This window comes from Thalassophryne amazonica, chromosome 8, assembly GCF_902500255.1.
Source record: "Thalassophryne amazonica chromosome 8, fThaAma1.1, whole genome shotgun sequence".
NCBI lineage: Eukaryota > Metazoa > Chordata > Actinopteri > Batrachoidiformes > Batrachoididae > Thalassophryne > Thalassophryne amazonica.
In genome coordinates this window covers 41765939-41786116 of record NC_047110.1, presented here as the reverse complement: position 1 = coordinate 41786116, position 20178 = coordinate 41765939, and the positions used below count along the sequence as shown (strand labels likewise).

General features: G+C 40.0%; 1 protein-coding gene across 2 annotated transcripts in view; it reads right to left on the bottom strand.

Moving 5' to 3' along the window:
- Nucleotides 1-20178, bottom strand: part of hdac10 (histone deacetylase 10) — a 70089-nt gene that overhangs the window by 41876 nt on the left and 8035 nt on the right. For both annotated transcript variants that reach the window (XR_004562167.1, XM_034176059.1), the window contains exons 2-7: nucleotides 14387-14521; nucleotides 14177-14273; nucleotides 13473-13570; nucleotides 5788-5892; nucleotides 1949-2017; nucleotides 1737-1863 (exon numbers count right to left, since the gene is read on the bottom strand). Coding sequence is in view for 1 of the 2 variants with exons in the window: in XM_034176059.1 (XP_034031950.1) it covers nucleotides 1737-1863; nucleotides 1949-2017; nucleotides 5788-5892; nucleotides 13473-13570; nucleotides 14177-14273; nucleotides 14387-14521 (631 nt within the window). In the remaining variant the exon portion in view is untranslated. The remainder of the gene's footprint in view (nucleotides 1-1736; nucleotides 1864-1948; nucleotides 2018-5787; nucleotides 5893-13472; nucleotides 13571-14176; nucleotides 14274-14386; nucleotides 14522-20178) is intronic.

Below are 20178 nucleotides of genomic sequence, written 5' to 3'. Positions count from 1 at the left end.
CAACTCATTAATCATGGTGGTCTTGTGATGGGTCGTGGTTCTGGTAGCAGTCGTCTTGCCAATTCTCTGGTGGGTCAGGGTAGCACAGGGGTGGCCATGTTAGGTTCTCGAAAGCTACCTTCCTGACACTCTTAGTTGTCTCCCTGCTCCAACACACCTGAATCCAATGAAAGGCTCATTAAAAGTCTGCTAACGAGGCTTTCATTGGATTCAGGTGTGTTGGAGCAGGGAAACAACTAAGAGTGTCAGGAAGGTGGCTCTCGAGGACTGAACTTGGCCACCCCTGGTACCAGCCCTCCCACAATAAAACCAAATATAAATAAATCTTCAACATCCTCCACAGAGAGAACATATCCCCCAGGGTAGGTTCCATCTGGGCATGTAGGGTCCCCCAACCCTGATTTCCTTGTTGAAAAAAAAAAATGGTGTCAATAGTGTTCAGACACCAGCTGATCAATTCCATGGTTAATCCAAGCATAGTTTGAAGAATACACAGTCCAGTGAAGTTGGGACTTGGAGCAGAGATAGAGAGAGGAGGAGATGCGACCGCCCTCGCCGGAGTCCCAAGCTGAAAACCTGGATGTACCTTTCAGCATTGATGGTGCCATCACAGATGTGTAAATTACCCATGCCATGGACACCAACACACCCCCATACCATCACAGATGCTGGTTTTTTAACTTTGCGCTGGTAACAATCTGGATGGTCTTTTTCCTCTTTTGTCCGGAAGGACACAACGTCCATGATTTCCAAAAACAATTTGAAATGTGGACTCATCAGACCACAGCACACTTTTGCACTTTGCGTCTGTCCATTTCAAATGAGCTCAGGCCCGAGAAGGTGGCGGGATTTCTGGATGTTATTGATGTATGGCTTTTGCTTCGCATGGTAGAGCTTTAACTTGCACTTGTAGATGTAGAAACGAACTGTGTTAACTGACAATGGTTTTCTGAAGTGTTCCTGAGCCCACACGGTAAGATCCATTACACAATGATGTTGGTTTTTAATACAGTGCCGCCTGAGGGATCAAAGGTTACGGGCATTCAATGTTGGTTTTCGGTCTTGCTGCTTACGTGTAGAAAGTTCTCCAGATTCTCTGAATCTTCTGATTATATTATGGGCCATATATGATGGAATCCCTAAATTCCTTGCAACTGAACGTTGAGAAACATTGTTCTTAAACTGCTGGACTATTTTTTCACGCAGTTGTTCACAGAGTGGTGATCCTCACCCCATCTTTGGTTATGAATGGCTGAGGCTTTTAAGGATGCTCCTTTTATATCCAATCATGACACTCACCTGTTTCCGCTTAACCTGTTCACCTGTGGAATGTTCTAAACAGGTGTTCTTTGAGCATTCATCAACTTTCCCAGTCTTTTGTTGCCCCTGTCCCAGCTTTTTTAAAATGTGTTGCAGGCATCCATTTCAAAATGAGCAAATATTTGCACAAAAACAAAAAAGTCTATCATTTTGGACATTAAATATCTTGTCTTTGTGGTGTATTCAATTGAAAATAGGTTGAAGAGGATTTGCAAACCATTGTATTCTGTTTTTATCTACATTTCACACAACGTCCCAACTTCATTGGAATTGGGGTTGTAGATACTGATTCATGTCGAATAATCTCCACGACTACAGTAAATCAATCACAAATGACGTATTAACAGCAAGACACCAAAAAAAAAAAAAAAACTTAATAATGATATTGTGTATTTCTGTGGACTTCAATGATTTACCTTGTTCCATGGTAAGTTAATATTAAATCCAGTCCCCTGGTCCTTTCCAAAAACGTCATAATCTGATTCTCTCAGTTCGGGCCAGAATTGTTGGTGCTCAAAACGATGCCAGGAGAAGTAGAGCACACTGGGAAATGCAGAACTCAATTGAACATGTGAGGAAGTCAGATAAGCATCTACAAAACAGAGTCTTTCCCTGAAAAAAAACTCACTCTGGATTATCTTCAAAGCAGTACTGGACCCCTTGGCCATGATGTATGTCCCAGTCAACAATTAACACCCTGAACAATACAAAAACAAATGTTAGGTAACTAGTGTAACAGACACCGTGTACAGTGGGGAAAATAAGTATTTGACCCCCTGTCAGTTTTGCAGGTTTTCCCACCTACAAAGAATGGAGAGGTCTGTAATTTTTATTGTAGGTACACTTCAACTGTGAGACAGAACAATACAATGTGATTTTCTGGATTTTTTTTTTTTTAGATTCTGTCTCTCACAGTTGATGTGTACCTATGATAAAAATTACAGACCTCTTGATTCTTTGTAGGTGGGAAAACCTGCAAAACTGACAGGGGGTCAAATACCTATTTTCCCCACTGTAAGTAATTAGCAGTTTTGGGCACAGTTCAGTTAATTAGTTAACTGCTCATTCGCGAAGCTAAATTATTCATTTGCAGATTTGCTGTTCAGCAAACTTTGAAAACCATTAGCGGACCAGTTAAGTTCTACAACATTCTTTCTGGTAACTTTAACTCAGTTAACATTTTTAAAATAAAGTTTAATGGTCAGACATGCCTTTAAACCATAAAATCATACATCTTTGTTCCTATTGGAGTTTATACACCAATCCAATAAGCAAAACTGACATATCATGAAAAAGCAACAATTTGAGAAGAAGCAACAAGAGGTCAAGCCAGAATAAATACATTCATTAGAATATTACAATTACTGTCCTTTTGCATTTATATTTCTTAATATTTCTCATTACGTCTGCCAAGGGCGTAATAAAATGACCTGCGTTTATTTGTCTGTCTGTCAACAAGATTACGTCAAAACTACTGCCGGAATTTTGACAAAATTTTCACCAACGATAGATATTAGGTCACGGAAGAACCCATTAAATTTTGGAGTTGATCCAGATCCAGATACTGGATCAAGTTTCACTTTATATAGGCTTTGAAGGATTACGTCAAAACTACTTCACAGATTCTCACCATTTTTTCACCAATGATACATATTAGGCCATAGAAGACTCCATTAAATTTTGGAGGTAATGTGGATCCGGATCCAGATTCTGGATCAAGTTTGACTTTATGCTGTCTTTGAAGGATTATGTCAAAACTACTTCCCAGATTCTCACCAAAGTTTCACCACGGATATATATAAGGCCATGGAAGACTCCACTGAATGTTGGAGGTGATGCAGATCCAGATCCGGATCCTGGATCATGATTCAATTTACATAGACTTTGAAGGATTATGTTAAAACTACTTCACAGACTCTCACCTAATTTTCACTATGGATACATATTAAGCCATGGAAGACTCCATTAAATGTTGGAGGTGATCCGAATCCAGATTCTAGATCAAGATTTCACTTTATATACGCTTTGAAGGATTACGTCAAAACTACTTCACAGATTCTTACCAAATTTGCATCACAGATTAGAGCATGGAAGACTCCACTGAATTTTGGAAGTGATCCAGATCTGGATTGGAGGATGTCAGAAATCTCTGATTGCTCTTGTTTGTTTAATACTTTCTGCACTGTGTTGAAATTAAACTGCCATTTCTTTTCATTTTATTATTCCACTCATCTTGATTATCAACTGATCTTGGCATCCTAAATCTTTCTGGGAACCTCCATATTTACGATTCGACCATAGAGATTAATAATTACTTGAGAGGACATCATCATTCACTGAAGCAAACATTAACGTGGAGCTTGGGCTGCCATCTTGGGAGAGAGACTGAATAACGTTCCACAACTTAATCAAGTCAACATGTGAACAGGAGATTTTCCTCACTTTCTTTCTCTCTGCTCGGAGCAATTACAATGGAAAAGAAAAACCATAATTTCCCCTTTACATTTTAGTGGAAGGCCCAGCCATTTGGTAGGAAAGGCACACGCAAAGCCACTCTGATCTCCAAGCTGTGATCGCTTTGTCTAGTGTGCATGAATGGGAGATTTTCCTTACTTTACTTCTCTCTACTCCTGAACATTAGGCTGTTTTGACACCTCTGGCTGGTGGAAAAAAGTCTTCCCCTTTACCATTGCTGTAAATGCATGACATTAACGTGCATTAACCCCCCCAACATGGGTCCAGATGTCACTTAAATTGAGAAGAGAGGAAAAAAAAGTCTCCAAGGGCCCAATACTGCATCCGAGTGGACATCAGGAGGAAGTGTCAGGTGTGTGACGTTCCAGCACAAGTCAGAGAAGTCTTGCTTTGGACAGGAATTGTTTATCTAATTTGTGTGGTATATTATTGTTTTTTAAATAGTTGTACAAAAAAAAAAAAAAGTCTGAAACATTCCCTGCATTTTAATGTAAATAGTTGTATACGTTGTTTCCTACATTTGAACATATGGTTTTGAAATTTACAATTTATATTTGCATTTTAAGTACTAAAAATGGTTTATATTTGTGGTTTCCACAGTAAAAAAAAAAATATATATATATATATATATATATACACACTGAAAGAAAACCCTCCTCTATACCACTTCATCCTGAAGCTGTATAATTGGGGATACAAAATGCAAAAATGCACAATGCACAATTTCACCAATCACAGCCACAGAAGCCTGTAACTTTTTCTGGGTTGTCTGGATGTCTTTGTGGCTTTCCTCACTCTACTCCATCTTGTACAGTCACTCAGTTTTTGAGAACTGACTACTCCACACAGATTTACCATAGAGTGCCATACTGTTTGTATTTCTTCATAACAAATGTAAATAAAGTTCAAGACATATTCAGTGACTTGAAAATGTTCATGTATCCATCCCCTGACTTGTCTGAAGAAAACTGGCAATTAAACTGATTATTTACAGGTATTATACCAAAGGGGCTGATTACGTATGCAACCCATCATCTTGGATTTTATATTTTTAATTAATTTATATCAAGTTGTAGAGATTTACTTTAACTTTGAGTCTAAGAAGGATAATTTTAGAATTTTTTATTTTGAGAAGCCTGATTTACTTTGTGAGTTTGAAATGCTATAAACAAATTAAAATGTGTGAAATACCAAGGGGCTGAATACTTTTGCAAGCCACTGTAAATGCAGTATGTCAGAATGAAAGAAAAACTGTAATGTCACATCGCTGAGGTTGTGCTCAAACAAATTATACCAAACAAGGTAAAGTAAACCATTTTAAGATAAATTATGAAGGGAAAACCAAAAGTAGTCAAAAATGGCCAATTATACCCTGGACTCCAGGGGGTTAAATGACAATTGCAGCCCAAAAATCTAAGTTCTTTAAACTTTCTCTCTAAACTTAAGTAAAATCTCATTTGTGGACAACAGTTTGCTGGTGCGCTATGCTGGTATTATGTTTGTTACTTAAACAATGCGCCAAACACATCTTGGTGGAATGTGTTGATCAGATTGTTCAAGTAATTGAAACGGCCACCAGATGGCTAGTTTTGTGTGAGAAATTTATCTGATGGTTACTGACATGAGTTGTGGAGCTTGGTGTTGCTGTCAGTACAGCAGTGGGTCGCAAACTCATGACAATCCCTCACCCAAAATGGTAGATGAAAATATCGCAGAAAGGCACTCCTGTCCCCTATAGTCATGAATGTCAGTTCTTTAGATGTTTTTCAGGATTTTACAGTCAAAAAAGAAGCCAAAGGTAAATTCATGTCAAAGTTTGCAGGCAGTGGTAGCTTCAGCTAAATATTTCAATCAGTTTATCAGTTTAGCATTATTACAGTTAAATTTCCAGTTAGAAGATCAGTGGTTATCAGTGCTAACTTTTAGGTTAGCTGTGCCCTCCACTGGTAATTACATACTTTCAGTGTTCCAAGAAGAAGCTGGATATATTACCTGTTAAGCCCATATTTTTGCTTGGCATAATGAGCTGCAATGGCAACGTTATTGAACACACAGTAACCGCAGGCAGCACTGCGCATGCTGTGATGTCCTGGTGGTCTGTCAACAATAAAGAAGTGGCACAATCCATGTTATCATAACTGATACTGGACAATAAATGTATTTTATTTTCAGTGTCAAGTTCATTTCACATCACTTAGGGCCCCTTCACACATAGTACGAAAGTGGTTGAATTGTGCATGAAGCAGGAAACGTATGCAATTCTTGTAAAATCGGAGCTGTCTCTAACGCATTGTACACCTGTTGCTACAACTATTTGCACACACCTGCGGCTGAAAGACAGACTATGTCCTGTATGAGCCCATTCGATCCCTCTCGCGGCAGATATTGGCCAAATTCCAGGTGATACACAGGAACATCTAAGACCGCTCGCTTAGCACTTAGAAAATGTGTAACCATTCGCACTGTTAGCACAAAAATAGTCAGCAGACATTCACTTTCGAGCTGGCTGTGAAATTTGTCTAAGTGCCCTCGCGAGTGTGGCGTTGCAAAACAGCAACGCACATGTGGCATGCCAGAGTGTCAGCTCCCCCCCACAACACATGTGCCATGCGTGTGAATTGTGAGTGTTTTGTGCTCCCGCCATGCACAAGACATGTTGTGGATGGGTGGGGAATAACTAAATACCAGTAAAAATAACTAAAAAGAAATAACATAACACAGAGTGACATGTTGGTATGTGCACTGAACTGACAGGGGTTGTGTCCACCGAGATCTCTGGCTCTGGATGTCACGGCTGGGGGACACGTACAGTGTTTGGACAAACATGAACTTACAACTGTCCACTGTGATGCCCATGTCTGCTTGTTGTACTCATGTGGCCATACATAAAAACATATATTGCTGTTGCGACAGGCTGCAGCAAGCACGCACATTGACAGGCTGTCCCAGGTGAAATGGACGGTCAGATCATCACACTCAGCGGGCGGTCTGAATGTCATGTCATAACCTACCATCTCTGGTTCTCCAGACCAGGCACCTAAGTGGCTCTACTCTACTCTTTTCTATTCTCCTATTTTACTCTTCCTTTTTAGATATACCTTTATATACTAACATAGTTCCACCTTAGAATTGGAATATAATATATAACATATACCTTACTGAATTTTCATGTCACCCACGTGAGCTCTGTTCTACATGATGCAGTATCTGTCCTGCGGTGTGCCATCCACAGGACATGCGTCAGGCCAGACACACGCAGGGGGCTGGCTGGACACGCCGGGTTCAGCAAATGTGGACATGATAAGAGAGCACTGCATCATTCATGTCATTACATGACTGTACGTCTGTGACCATGAATCATCTACAGAGGAACAGACAGTTCATACTTGTATTGTGTGCTCAGTAAGAGGGATACAATAAAATGCAGTGTTGTTTTTATTTATTTATTTATTTTTAATACGTTTATCTCCTTGTTGATTTCAGGCACTTTTCTGCACCTTTTATAGGACAGCAATGATAGCGCATTGGTAAAGTTTCTGGCTGGTAATCAGGGCTTTTGTAAATTGCAGGTTTGAATCCCATGGGTGGCATGTATTTTCGTTTTGTCACAGCAGCTGAGCAATGTCATTCCACAACCTGCTTGCATGAAACCAGCAGGATCGTTCACGCCTGCCTGACCACGTGTCCCTCCCGACGTTGGCTCAATGTTTTCATGGTTCGCTCATACGAGCTGTTTCGCCGTGATTTGTGCTTATTCGTAGTCATGTTTCCCTTTGGTTAGTCATTCTTCTTACAGTGGCTCAGTAATTCACTCACTCGCATCAAAATTCAAAAAGTATAGTGTGTACTGTGGTGTAAAATGTCATAAAGACAACATTTACATATTACTCAAGCTTTGTATGTATAAGCAAATACTTGTCGAGCTTGTTTGAGTAATATAAATAAAGACTCATTCTTAACAACAGACATCCTCATATAAAGTATATATAAATTCATATTTCAGCAGAATTAATCACAAATTTACAGATATGAAACTACATCCAAACTTATTTACAGTCCTTAGCAGATGAAAGGCTGTTTTCATGTAGAACACAATCAGGATGTTCCAATAATGTGTATTTACCACTGAGCAAAGGCCACCTTAAGCAATCAAGTTCACGGCTCAGAATTCTTATTTTGCCAGCCTTTAAAAAGTTCAGCCAAATTAAATTTTAACTCATCTGCTGCTGTCATTTTCCATGCACAGTCATCTAGAAAACAGCTGAGTGAGAGATGATTGCAGAAGTACATAGTGGTTGAATGAATTAATGAAGTTCCTTAAATGATAGAACTATAGCAACATTGTGTGTTGATTTGCTAATTACATTCCATTTTTCAAACACCTGTCACCACCAAAAAGCACCACTGCACAGCTCTCCACTCACCGACTCATGCCCTATAACTGCTGGGACAGGCTCCAACTGCCCTCGTGACCCTTGATTGGAGTAACAGGGCTATTCCACAGGGCGCAATTGTACTACGATCGCCCTCGATCCAAAAAAGTGCAAAAACAAGATGAAATGGTTGAATCTGGCTTGCCTCCTAACAGGCTGGCCGAAAAAGTGCAGACTTGGCAATCTGTCCAAAAATTAAAGAAAGGAGCTGCACCCTCAGCCAAACATGAACAAAAATTGCAACAGACACTGCTTCAAAAATTTTTACCCCAATGGAGCACGAGCTGTAGTCACTACGAAGACCCCGTTTAAAGACGTTCAAACATAATTGAGGCCATTAAGACTACAAATACCAGAACGTTAGGGCCCTGTCCCACTGGCGTTTAGGAGGATTTGCAGATGGAATGCGCACAAAAGTGGCCCACATCCGCCAAACAACTGCAATAACCGTGTAACATTCCTGTATGAGTCAGCCGCCATCTGAACACGTCCGTGATCATCCGCAGAGGCGCACATGTCCACAGCCAGGATTTTTGAGCGGCTCAAATCCTGCTGCGGATGAGATCCGCATCACTGCCTGAACACATACTGAAGACATACGCAGGACATACACAACCAACGCGCCGCATATCCCCTGTCATCTGCTGATATCCGCAACCGACGGGTTGGCGTGGCTTGGCGGCGGACCGGGACAGCGTGCAAAACAGATATGACACGTGCCCAGCACGGCCACATTATGGTCGCAATTGGTATGTCGCACATGCAGACAGAGTGGGCACGGATGAAGCGAGTGCATCACGGCCGCTGTGCCCCTCATGGGGGTGCCTTCGCTTCTGTTCCCTGTTATATCCACTTTTCTTCCTCATGTATTCGCTGATCCACCCCGGGACATTTGTCATTTCTGCCCACCTTTGTTGCGGACGCTCAGCTTTTGTCTCCTCATTTCATGCGCAAATCCTCCTAAACGCCAGTGGGACAGGGCCCTTACCATACTCCTGACGATTTTGAGAATGGGGATGAAATATTTAAACAGTTCAAAATCAGATTCCAATTTCAAATCTCGTGCCCATGATGGCTGTAATGATTACGTATGCCAAGCTTGGTCAAGATCAACAAAGATGGATCAAGAAGTTACTATGATGTTTCTAACGAATACCAATTTGCTATTCAGGATTAAACAGGAAGGAGCAGCACTCTGTGGACTACAGAGTATAGAACATGAATGAATGAATGGGTTGAAAGAAAAACATTTGTTTGGGGTTTTTAATCATGACAAATTGATGTGTTGAGGTTTTACAGTTTCTCAAAAACGAGGATTTACAAGTTTCCTGTTTCATTCAAAACAAATTGATTTTGACTCATTTTAAGCTGTAGCACACCAAAGATACCGTAGTTTATACAGTTTTTAAAATATTTTGTCACATTTCATTAAACCACTCTGAAGCATTTATAAAATCGTTTACACTGGTTTACTACAGCGAAATAAATAATAGGGTTTTCAACTTATCCAAATCAAACACAGATGTCAGGAGAGGTTTTAAATATATTTAGGGCCTGATTTTCTAAGATCCCAGATAATGAGTGCTAAATTGTGTGGGCAATCCAAACTTTTGCACATTGGATGCAAACAGTTTTGTGGGTGACTTACTAAGAGTAAAAGCGCAATAGACATTGGGCGCCGGGCAGAAATGTGACATAGACAGCACTATTTAAGTAAGGAATTTGTGTATGTTAATGGCCGTAAGCGTAATATTAAATGAAATCAGCTTCTAAGCTGATTTCATTTAATTTTATTATTAAGCTGATTTCATTTAATTTCATCAAGTGACTTTTGATGTAGGTGCAAGGCACCTTTTAATCCTGATGTAATATACATGAAAGACAACTCAGTACTAAAAAAGCAATGTATTTTATTGATTTATCGACTGCTGTCTATAGTCCGGAAGCTAAGGGACAAATTTTAGGGGAATTATGCACTTTTATGCAAAAGCGCCAAAACTTCATCAGAGGTACTTTATAGTGTCCTGAAGTATATAAGATCGGGAGACATTGAATCCATAAACATCTACACTCTAAAAACTTGGGTTTAAGAGACTAACCATTTTCAGCCTTCTACAGCATATAATTCATGACAAACTCTTATCCAAATGTCTTTTTAAGTTCATAATATAAACTTGAAGGTTATGAAAAATGTATTAAGGCTAAGTAGGGATGCTTCAAATGTACTTCAGTGTGCTTACACTCTTAGAAAAAGCGTTAATCTAGGGAAAGTGACTAAATATTGTCTAACTCATTGTGATTATCAATATACCTATGCAATATAGCTGTTTGCGAGCATAGGGCAAAGGAAAGATGCTACTCATGCACGCTAACATATTTACACTCTAAAATAACAACAATGTTTGAACGGAAAGAAGTGCTTTTTTATTAATTACAAGACATCAATTTTGTTTTTATGGCCATAACCATTATTATTATTATTGTTGTTGTTGTTATCATTATTATTTTATGTTATTGGTATTAAGACGATTATCACCATATTTTTTAACTGAAAACATTGTAAATACCTGGTTGGCAAACTTCCTAGATATGCACAAATGTTTCATGAATATTTTTAATGAACTACTCTCTACAGCTTTCATGCTAGGAAGATCACAGTGACCTAATTTTATGTCTCAGAGATAGAGGCCTGTTAAAGATCCCTACAGGCCTGAAATGAGTCCTGTACCTCTTTCCATTTTGAAACATACCACCCTGCTAATGTATAAGGATGTACGAAGACGTATGACGCCGCACGATGGACGATACATGATCACATAAGCTCAGTATAGCTTTGCACTAGTTGCAGTAGCCATTCTCTACAGCTTAACAATGTCCAGTCTTGATCACTGGCCCCCTACATAATAACCATATGATCGTATTGTCATATGAATAGCAAAATATACACTGTATTATAACCATGCAAACACCCTTTAAAAAAAAAAGCAGGATACAGGGCTAAAATCAAATGTCTCCCGCTTTGACATGACTTAATATAACCTAAAGAGTCCCTGGACAAAGTTTGGCGCTTTTGTAAAAAAGTGCACGATTCTATCCCTTAACTGCTGGACTACTATATCATATTCACTATTATCATTTCTCCAAATTTGCAGTCTATTTTTAAAATGAAATACACTCTGCATAGTTATACGACCTCTGGCGGGCTGTTCCATGTATCCACCACTCTCACTGTGAATGAGAATTTCCTCAAATGCAGAAGATACCTTCTTTTAAATAATTTCATACTTTCACCCCTTCTTATGTGTTTTGAAAATGGTAGATCAGGAGTACATTCACGTGCAGGTATGCACATTGTGCTTCATTACACGCAAACTCTGCCACGTAAGCCTTTCAATTTAACAAAGAAAAAGAAAATTTCCAATTTCAGAGATTTACTTATTCTTCCATCCACAGTGTTGAAGAAATCTGGTGAATAATTTTGTTGCATTCTGCCAGTAGAACGCACAGCTGTCTCTGTGCGCGCTGTGCATGCAGTAAGATGTGCATACATCCCACTTAGCTGCATGCACCGTTTGGACCACCCACACAGGACCCAAGTTGTGCGTTTGTGTGTCTGTGTAACATAGTGTTACACATCAGTGTACTCTGTTCCACCTGGTACGTATGGAGACATTTACCCTTAAAGAAATAAATACAGGTGAGCCCCGTTAACTTGAGCAACAAAATCGAACCACGAGTTATCTGAAATCACAAGTTAATGAAGTTGACCAAAAAAATATACAATTTATTATACAGTAGTCTAAATTTTCGTGATCAATAAATTGACCACAAGTAAAGCCAAATCGCAACTTGCGCATCTGCAAATTAATGGGGTTTACCTGTACAAGGTAAACTGTTATAAATATGGCAAACACTGACAATTCATCATTTTTCTATATTCTGTATACAGGGTTGGGTAGGATTACTTTGAAAGAATACATGTGGATTACTTGTAATCTGATTACTTTTGGATTACATTTCAAACTAATCCTACCCAACCTTGTCTGTATATGAGGAGGCAGCAGACTCTGAGGTACTGGAGCAGCAGTCTGTCAAGCACAATAAATTAAAGCCAAACTCACAAAATACAGGTGCGTTTGCAAGCCTTCCTTGCGTGTGCATATGTTCCCTCCTAGAATTTTGTGCACTCATGTGGAAAAACCCCAAATTGCATATTCATAAAGGCAAAAATGCCAAAGTGACAATATGCGCCATTTCGCGCATCTGACAGACAAAATCCTCATTGCACATCATTAAGAATTCAGTATGAGAGTGTATTCATGAGTGCTATAGTGTCAACACAAAATCTGTTTCTAATTAGCTTTAAACCAGAGGTGGGAGTAAGTCACTGTCAAGTCATCAATCTGCAAATCCCAAGTCAAGTCTCAAGTCAGCTTCCAAACAACTGGTGGTCATTATGACCCGAGACTTGACTTGGGACTTGCTGATTCATGACTTGAGAAAGACTTGATGGTGACTTACTCCCACCTCTGCTTTAAACAGTACCAAATCAACAAACATCCTCTTTTAAACTAGAATTTAAGTTGCTAAATCTGAGAAATAGGTTTTGATTGTCCACTATCAGCTAAATATCACTGATTTAGACACTGTGTTTATATTGTTTTTAAGCATTTTCTGCAATTTCTAGACTAATTATTTTAGACTCAACCATGTTACCTCTTATTCCCACACATACTCCATGTTGTTCCTACTGGCATTTATTCCACTTCTTTCCAGAGCGTATCACAGAACAATGTTTTCTTCTGAGTGTTTCTGTTTTGTTTTGTTTTTCATTTCTCTTTATTGCCAGATACGTAGCGTATCAGAGGCATCTATTAATAATGTTTCCTTGAGTGATCTGTGACATGGCTTGTTAGGTGACATCCTGTGAGCTATATATTGGCACTCTTCTGTATCAGATTCAAGTCTGATGAAGGTTGGGTGCCCACAACCTTACTTGAAACATGTGGTGGCAATAAATTTGAGATAACTAGTAGCTCTTGGGGTGTGAGCTTTGTTTTTTCTATTTATGTATTATTTATTTCACAGTATGAAAACATTTTTGTTGTTTTAATGTTTTATTAAATATTATGATTGTGTGTTGTGCTGGGTTGAGTAAGACCACTCTTGCAGAACTGACGCAACACTCAGTGCAGCTTAAGTACACAACACACCGATCATATGAATGGGTAACGACAGTCTCACCTGACCAAAGCCATGCCGTTCCTCACCTTCCCCGTCACAACGCTGTCAACCAACTGCAGAGCGGCCCCTACGGCCAATTTGGCACAACGATAGATGTTCTCAGAGAGAAAAGGACACAGAGGACTGATAAGATAACAATGAAGCTGAGGACTATCTTCAACAAAACCAAAAAAGTATGAGTGATGGAGACAATTTAGCTCAGAAGCAGATCAATGGCTTGCCTCAGCTCCAATATCTTCAAATCTAACAGATGTTGATCACAAAAGTTCTGTGTTAAGATAAAATCATCAGTACTCACTGACAAAGTTCATAGCTTTTTTAAAATGGTAAACAGACTGCATTTAGACTGCACATTTCCATCTGAATCAGAAGCTCAAAGCACTTTACAATGATGCATCACATTCACACATATCAGGGTGCTGCCATGCAAGGCGCTCACAACACACCGGGAGTAACTGGGGGATTAAGGACATTGCCCAAGGGCCCTTAATGATTTTCTGGTCTGGCAGGGAATTGAACAGAGGATGTTCTGGTGTCAAGCCCGCCACTCATCCTAGCTAGACCATCACCTCCCACAAGAAGGTGAAAAAAAATAAAATAAGTGAATGTACTTCTGATCTACCATTTTCATAGATATTGGTGTGACTAAAATATTACATATTTGCTTTTAATGTACTGTAAGTCAAAATATTAAGAGAACTAACTGGGTGAAAGAAGACGTCATCATACTGCAGCGCAAACTCCTTTAGGTCCTCCAGACTCATATAAGGCGTCGTCTTCACTGCCTCCAAATATTCCTCACTGTTGAAGACATAATACATTTCAGTAAAGAATTTTTGATTTTACATTCATTAGGTTCATTTTCACATGCATAACTGTACCAGACAGGGTTCAGTGTGGACATGAAGACTGACCTGTGAGCCAGCAGGATCTCTGTCTCTGTCGCCTCACGGGCAGGAATGGAGACACAGCGGCCAGCCAATCCTTTCCTAACCAAAGCCTCATGGCTCACTGTTAGACGCTCAGGTACCTCGAGCTCCCATGATGGGCTGGGTAACAAATCATATTCCACATGAAGTATTTTGTGTTGTAAAAATGTTAATAAATTAGAGACCGGTAATGCATTTATCATCCGTTTCAAAAGTAGCATCGTGGCTACAACAATTGTTCCTGAGCTCCATCATCCAGTGAAATCTGAAATACATAAACATTATTTTTACTGCAATAAGTGAAGTTGCTATGAAAACAAATAAACATATAATACGATAATGTATATAAAATGATTTAGTCATATGTAACTATTTAATTATTTAGCCATAAACACGTCACTGGCAAGCACATTTAAACATGCAGTTTAAATTAGAATGCCAGTGGATATTCTTCTGTGGCCAGAAGAGGACATACTTTGGCTGTTTGTCCGTAACACGCAATGATTGGTCAATCATGTGCAATGACATCATCAAATGACCCACTGGGTTTTTAATATTTTCGTGACACTTTTTTTTTTTGCTACTTCTAACCCTACTCCTTCCCCTAATCCGTCACAGCATGTTCTGGACAAATAATGATAATGACTTTATTCCAGACTCAAAAGTGCATAGGTAAATGATATGTACATAGGTCCATACCTGGGCAGTTACAAACTTATACAGAGAAGTTTGTATGTAATATCCGTAACCAGTGTGTCCTGGACCTATATTTTAAGCTGGTGTCAAGAATTGCATGAAGGGATTCACAGACTTGTCTAAGCACTGCAAGTCCTCTTGCGGTTACAGAAGAATATCCACTTCAAATTAGAATTAAAATACATTTGTGAGGTTCTGTACACATCACTTCCGGCGAAGTGGTGAATCTGAGAATTCATACTTCTGGTGTTACAGACCAAACAGTCCGCCCCTAAAAATTGGCCTGCCCTGCCTCCAGTGCACATGCGTCATTTCAGAGCTCAGCAGCTTGTCTGTCTCTTCACCCAAAACGCTGAAATGGATTAATGGGATTATTAACCATCAGATGACAAAGTAAAACATCTTTCTAAAGTCAGTTTTAAGCAGAAACGAGGCAGGTTTTCGCAGAAATGAGTCAATACTCCGTGACGTTTTGAAATGACCAACGCGCAGTGAACGCATCAGCTAGCAGGTCGTGTAGCTGCGGCGCTCTGATGGCCTCCTCCGTCTTTTATGATGAACTAATGCTGAATTTATGTGGAAATAATTGTACAAAAGCTTCAGATTAGGAATGTGAATGTCACCACTGACGATTTGATATGCATCTCATACTACCAGCAATACATCTCGCGATAAATGACAATACCAATGATACAATGCAATACGATTCACCCGTTTCCGATTCAGTGCGATTTCATTAATATGTATTTGATGGCGATTCACTTCCTCACACTGCAATACAATGCGATTTGGTGCGATACGATGCGATTTAACATGATGCAAAGAAATTACACAAAATTTTAAATAGAAAATAAGAAACTGCAATTCAGTATGGTACTATGGTATTCTTCTTCTGATTCTAATAGAGGCAGAGGATTTGTTTTACTCCTTATAAGCAGCAAATTTACCAGATGCAACATTAAGGAACAAGAATCAGTTCCCTCATATGTGAAACCTGTTTGATCACACAGAACTTAAAACAGTAAACTGTAACACAACATCACTCTCAATGAGTGACATAAAGTGAGTCACTCACTGAGAGAGTACCGCCTTGCCAAAAGTAATCTGAGATACTTTCTTACCAGTCTTACCGAGTGGCGCAGCGGCACCCACAGGATTCTTTTCAAATGACCTGCGTCAAAAAAAAAGCCAAAATATCTCCAAACACCTGATTTAGGTGCGTCAAAAACGTTATCCAACTGCTTGCAGCTGTTCTCGCGGGTCTCCATTTTGAAATATAGATTTGTTGCGGTAGAAATGAGCTTTCAGGCTTCTGTCAGTGATGGTACATTCAATGTGCCTTGGAAAAAAAGTGATGCAAGCACGCAGCAACCGATGCATCGCTGTTTCAGACGACAATTGAATCAATGCACACTAAATTAATTGATACACTTGCATCACGCATGTTTGTATCAAGATACCGATTCGTGTCAATTAATCTCCACATCCCTACTTCAGATATCTGTCGCTGAGATAGATGACGACTGAAGTGCAGTTTTAAGCAGAAACAACGTGATAATTGGTAAACTGTGGCTAATGATGCATGCGAAATGAAAGCAGGGTGGACCGATTTTTAGGGGGGACCGTTCGGTCTGCAACACTGGGACTAGCCGCTCGGTGAAGACACACTCGGGCTGTATGCTTGCTATTGAAATCAGATGGTTTGGTTTTGTCTCCAAGTTGCTTCTATCAGTCATTTGATAGCTATCATTGCCTGGAACGATGAGATAAACCAAGCTGACCTGAAATGAAGCATTGTACATTACAATTACTTTATTGATGAGTTTTGTGTCAAGGATTTTATATAGTTCATGCTCTTATTATCATTTATTTTCTTTAGTTTATGCTTATATTATTATTATTTATTTTCTTATAGTTTATGCTTATTATTTTTCCTCTTTGTGAGAAGAGGAGGTTTTTAGAAAGAAAGACTTGTTGACTGCATTCGTCATTTTACATAAGTGCCTTATCCTGCTGTGGGAGCCGCAAGGTTCATGTCGCAGGAATGGAAGGTTCCAGCAGTCACCTTGTCCCGATATCTCCCTCTTGCAGACATGACTCATGTGTAACCTCTCCCGACTGTCCTTGTTTGTTTTTTCTCATGTTGAACTAAATAAAAGGCTGGGCCAGAGGAGGAGATTTTAGGAGAGCTTTGTAGCTGAGCACTTACAAGCTGCTTCATTGTTCTCCTCCTCTGCGCAGAGCAAAAAATATATATATATATTTGTCTCTCTCTGACTGGTTTCTTTTCAGTGTTTGTGCCTCTCATTTCTTTAAAAACAGGGTGCAAACCCAACAGTTTTTCTTGGCGCCCAACGTGGGGCGTCGACAGATCTTCTCGAGCGAACGGAGGGAGACACGCCGCAGACTGTGCACAGCCGATTCCACTAGAGGGATCGAAGGAAAGTCCTGAGGAGTGAATTCTCCGTCGGGCCGGTGACTATAGACGTCCACCTCCGCTCGCCGCAGTAGATTGACGACGCCTCCGAACCAAATGAGGGGCGCAACAAATTAACGTAAGTAATTACTGCCTGCCTGTGAGGAAAATATGTTGAGGAGGGGTTAGAGTCCCCATCCAGAATAAAGTGCGGGGGAGGGAGTTAGAGTCTCCGGTCCTGCCGGCACAGGTGGCGGAGGGGTTAGAGTCCCCATCCGGCTGAGAAATACAGGAGGAGTAAGAATAAATTTCAGGAGAAGCAGTTAGAGAGACGCGAATTAATTGATTATTTCAAAAGTGAAACTAAGTGTGTTTGTGGTATGAATGAGAGAAAATTCTGTTTTTGTTGTTTTGTTGTAAGGATGTTGTTGTTATTTATGTATTATTATTTTTTATTTTTTTTTTTTAGATGAGGGCTTGTCTGTAATTGCAATCATTGATGAAATCTGTAATTTATTTTGTATGTGTGTGAGAGTTGGAGCGGTTGTGGGAGTGTGTGTGTATGTGTGACAGTGTCGGACTGTATGTGTGGTATTGTTTGACTGAGTATTCCTTAGTAATGATAAAAGAATGAGACTGTGAGTGACTGAAGCACGGACAGCTTGATATCCCATTTTATCAGGGGATAAAAGTGGAGCCGTTGTCTGCAAAGTAGGTCATTTTAAGTCCATATGCACCACACTCACATATTCCCGACGAGTCTGCAAAGAGGGGGATTCCAAGGAAGGTCCGCCCCACGGGGTAGAAGCTTGACCTGAACTTTGCAGAGTGAAGGGGAATAGGTGACCAACATGGGAAACACATGCACAGAAAATAAGCCCCTACTTCAGGGCGATGAAAAATACATGCACAAACGCAATCCGGAAAATCTGAAGTACATAATTAAATGAAAAAAGAAATATGGCTTTTCAGGTAAATTGGTTATGCCAGATTGTGAAGGTTTGGTGTTAAAGCTTACAGCAGCAGCAGCAAATAAAAAGGGTAACTGGAAAGTAAGAAAAGAAGGAGAGAGAGAAAGTGCAAAAGTATGGCTCAGTGAAGCACGGATGAGAGTAGAGGCCATAAAGAGGAAAAAAGACGAGAAAGGAAAGTCAAAGGGGAAAGTAATGTTTGTAAAACCTGAAGATAATGAGACGGCCGTGAGAGGGACATTTACAGGACGTGCTGCAGACGGTCCTGCCATACGGGAATGAGGAAGATCCGGCAGCGGCGGTACAGGCTCAAATAACCGATCTAATGACCAGAGTTAAAAACAAGTTTAAACAGAAAGCGGACTATGGTAAAATAAATGCGTGTAAACAAAAGGCAGATGAGGATGTGGATGATTATAATCAGCGTTTAGGAACAGTTTTCCGTGCAAACAGCGGTATACCGCATAATGATGATCAAGCGGGAGCATATCAAAATCAGATGAAACAAGCCCTCCTGAATGGTTTGAAGCCAGAAATTAGTGCATGGATTAGAAAGCACAATGTGACCACTGACTCAGATGATATGATTAAGATACTGGATGTAACAACAAACACACCAATAAGTGACAACATTAATGAGTTACCAGAAAAACAGATAACAATCACAGTGGATATTCATGGAGCATGGTCATTACCACTCCTGAAAGAAAGACCTGGGGTGACTCTAAAGGTAAATGGACAGGACATGGATTTTCTCTGTGACACAGGAGCATATAGGACAGTGATAACAGACAGACCTCCTGGAACTAAATTTGCAAAAGAAGTCGTTTGGGTAAAATCTGCAAATGGACAGGTGAATTCAGAGAAAATATTGAAGTTTGTCAATTTTGAAGATCCTGAAACGAACCAAACTGCTTGTGTCTCTGTGGTTTATTCACCCCATTGTCCAGTAAATTTACTGGGACGAGATTTGATGACTGCCTTATCTATAGGAGTCACGCCAACAGTAGGTGGTATGAGAGCTGTGAGGCAGCCCGCTACTGTATATACAAATTTGGCCCAGGCCTGGCAGTACTCTTTGGATCTGTCGGAGTTGAGACAAACTGAACAATTATTAGAGGAAGGTCTGATGACCTGTGAAAACAGAGAACATGTAGTAATGATGTCACCAAAAGATCTACACATAACTATGCTATTCACTCCACGAAAGGATGAAAGGTATGGAGCAGGATTTCTGAAAATTCCATCAGAATTACAGACAGTAGCACACCTATACACAGACAGAAAAACCACCTCTATGTGTAGTGTAGTGCTGACCCAAAGTGCAGACAAATGGTACAGAGGAAAACCTGAGGCTGTGCCGCATATTTCACTGACAAGGGCAGACACTCAGTCCTGGAAGGACCTTGGAGGAATTGCTGAAATAGCTGAGGAAGCGACTGATTAGCATGAAGCAGATGCAGTGTCGGTGTGGGATTTCAGTCCATCCACAGGCTTGTATCAGAAATACATGTTTGTAAGTGCTTGGACGACACCGGTGATACATGAAGTAGATCTGGACGATTGAAATTTAACAACATCTGTGTTGTTGACACAGGAAGATGAGACTTTATTGGCCAAACTGCCTCCTCATCTCTGGGTGAATGCACCCACAGATGTAGGACTGTTGAAAAATATTCCGCGAGTCAAAATTA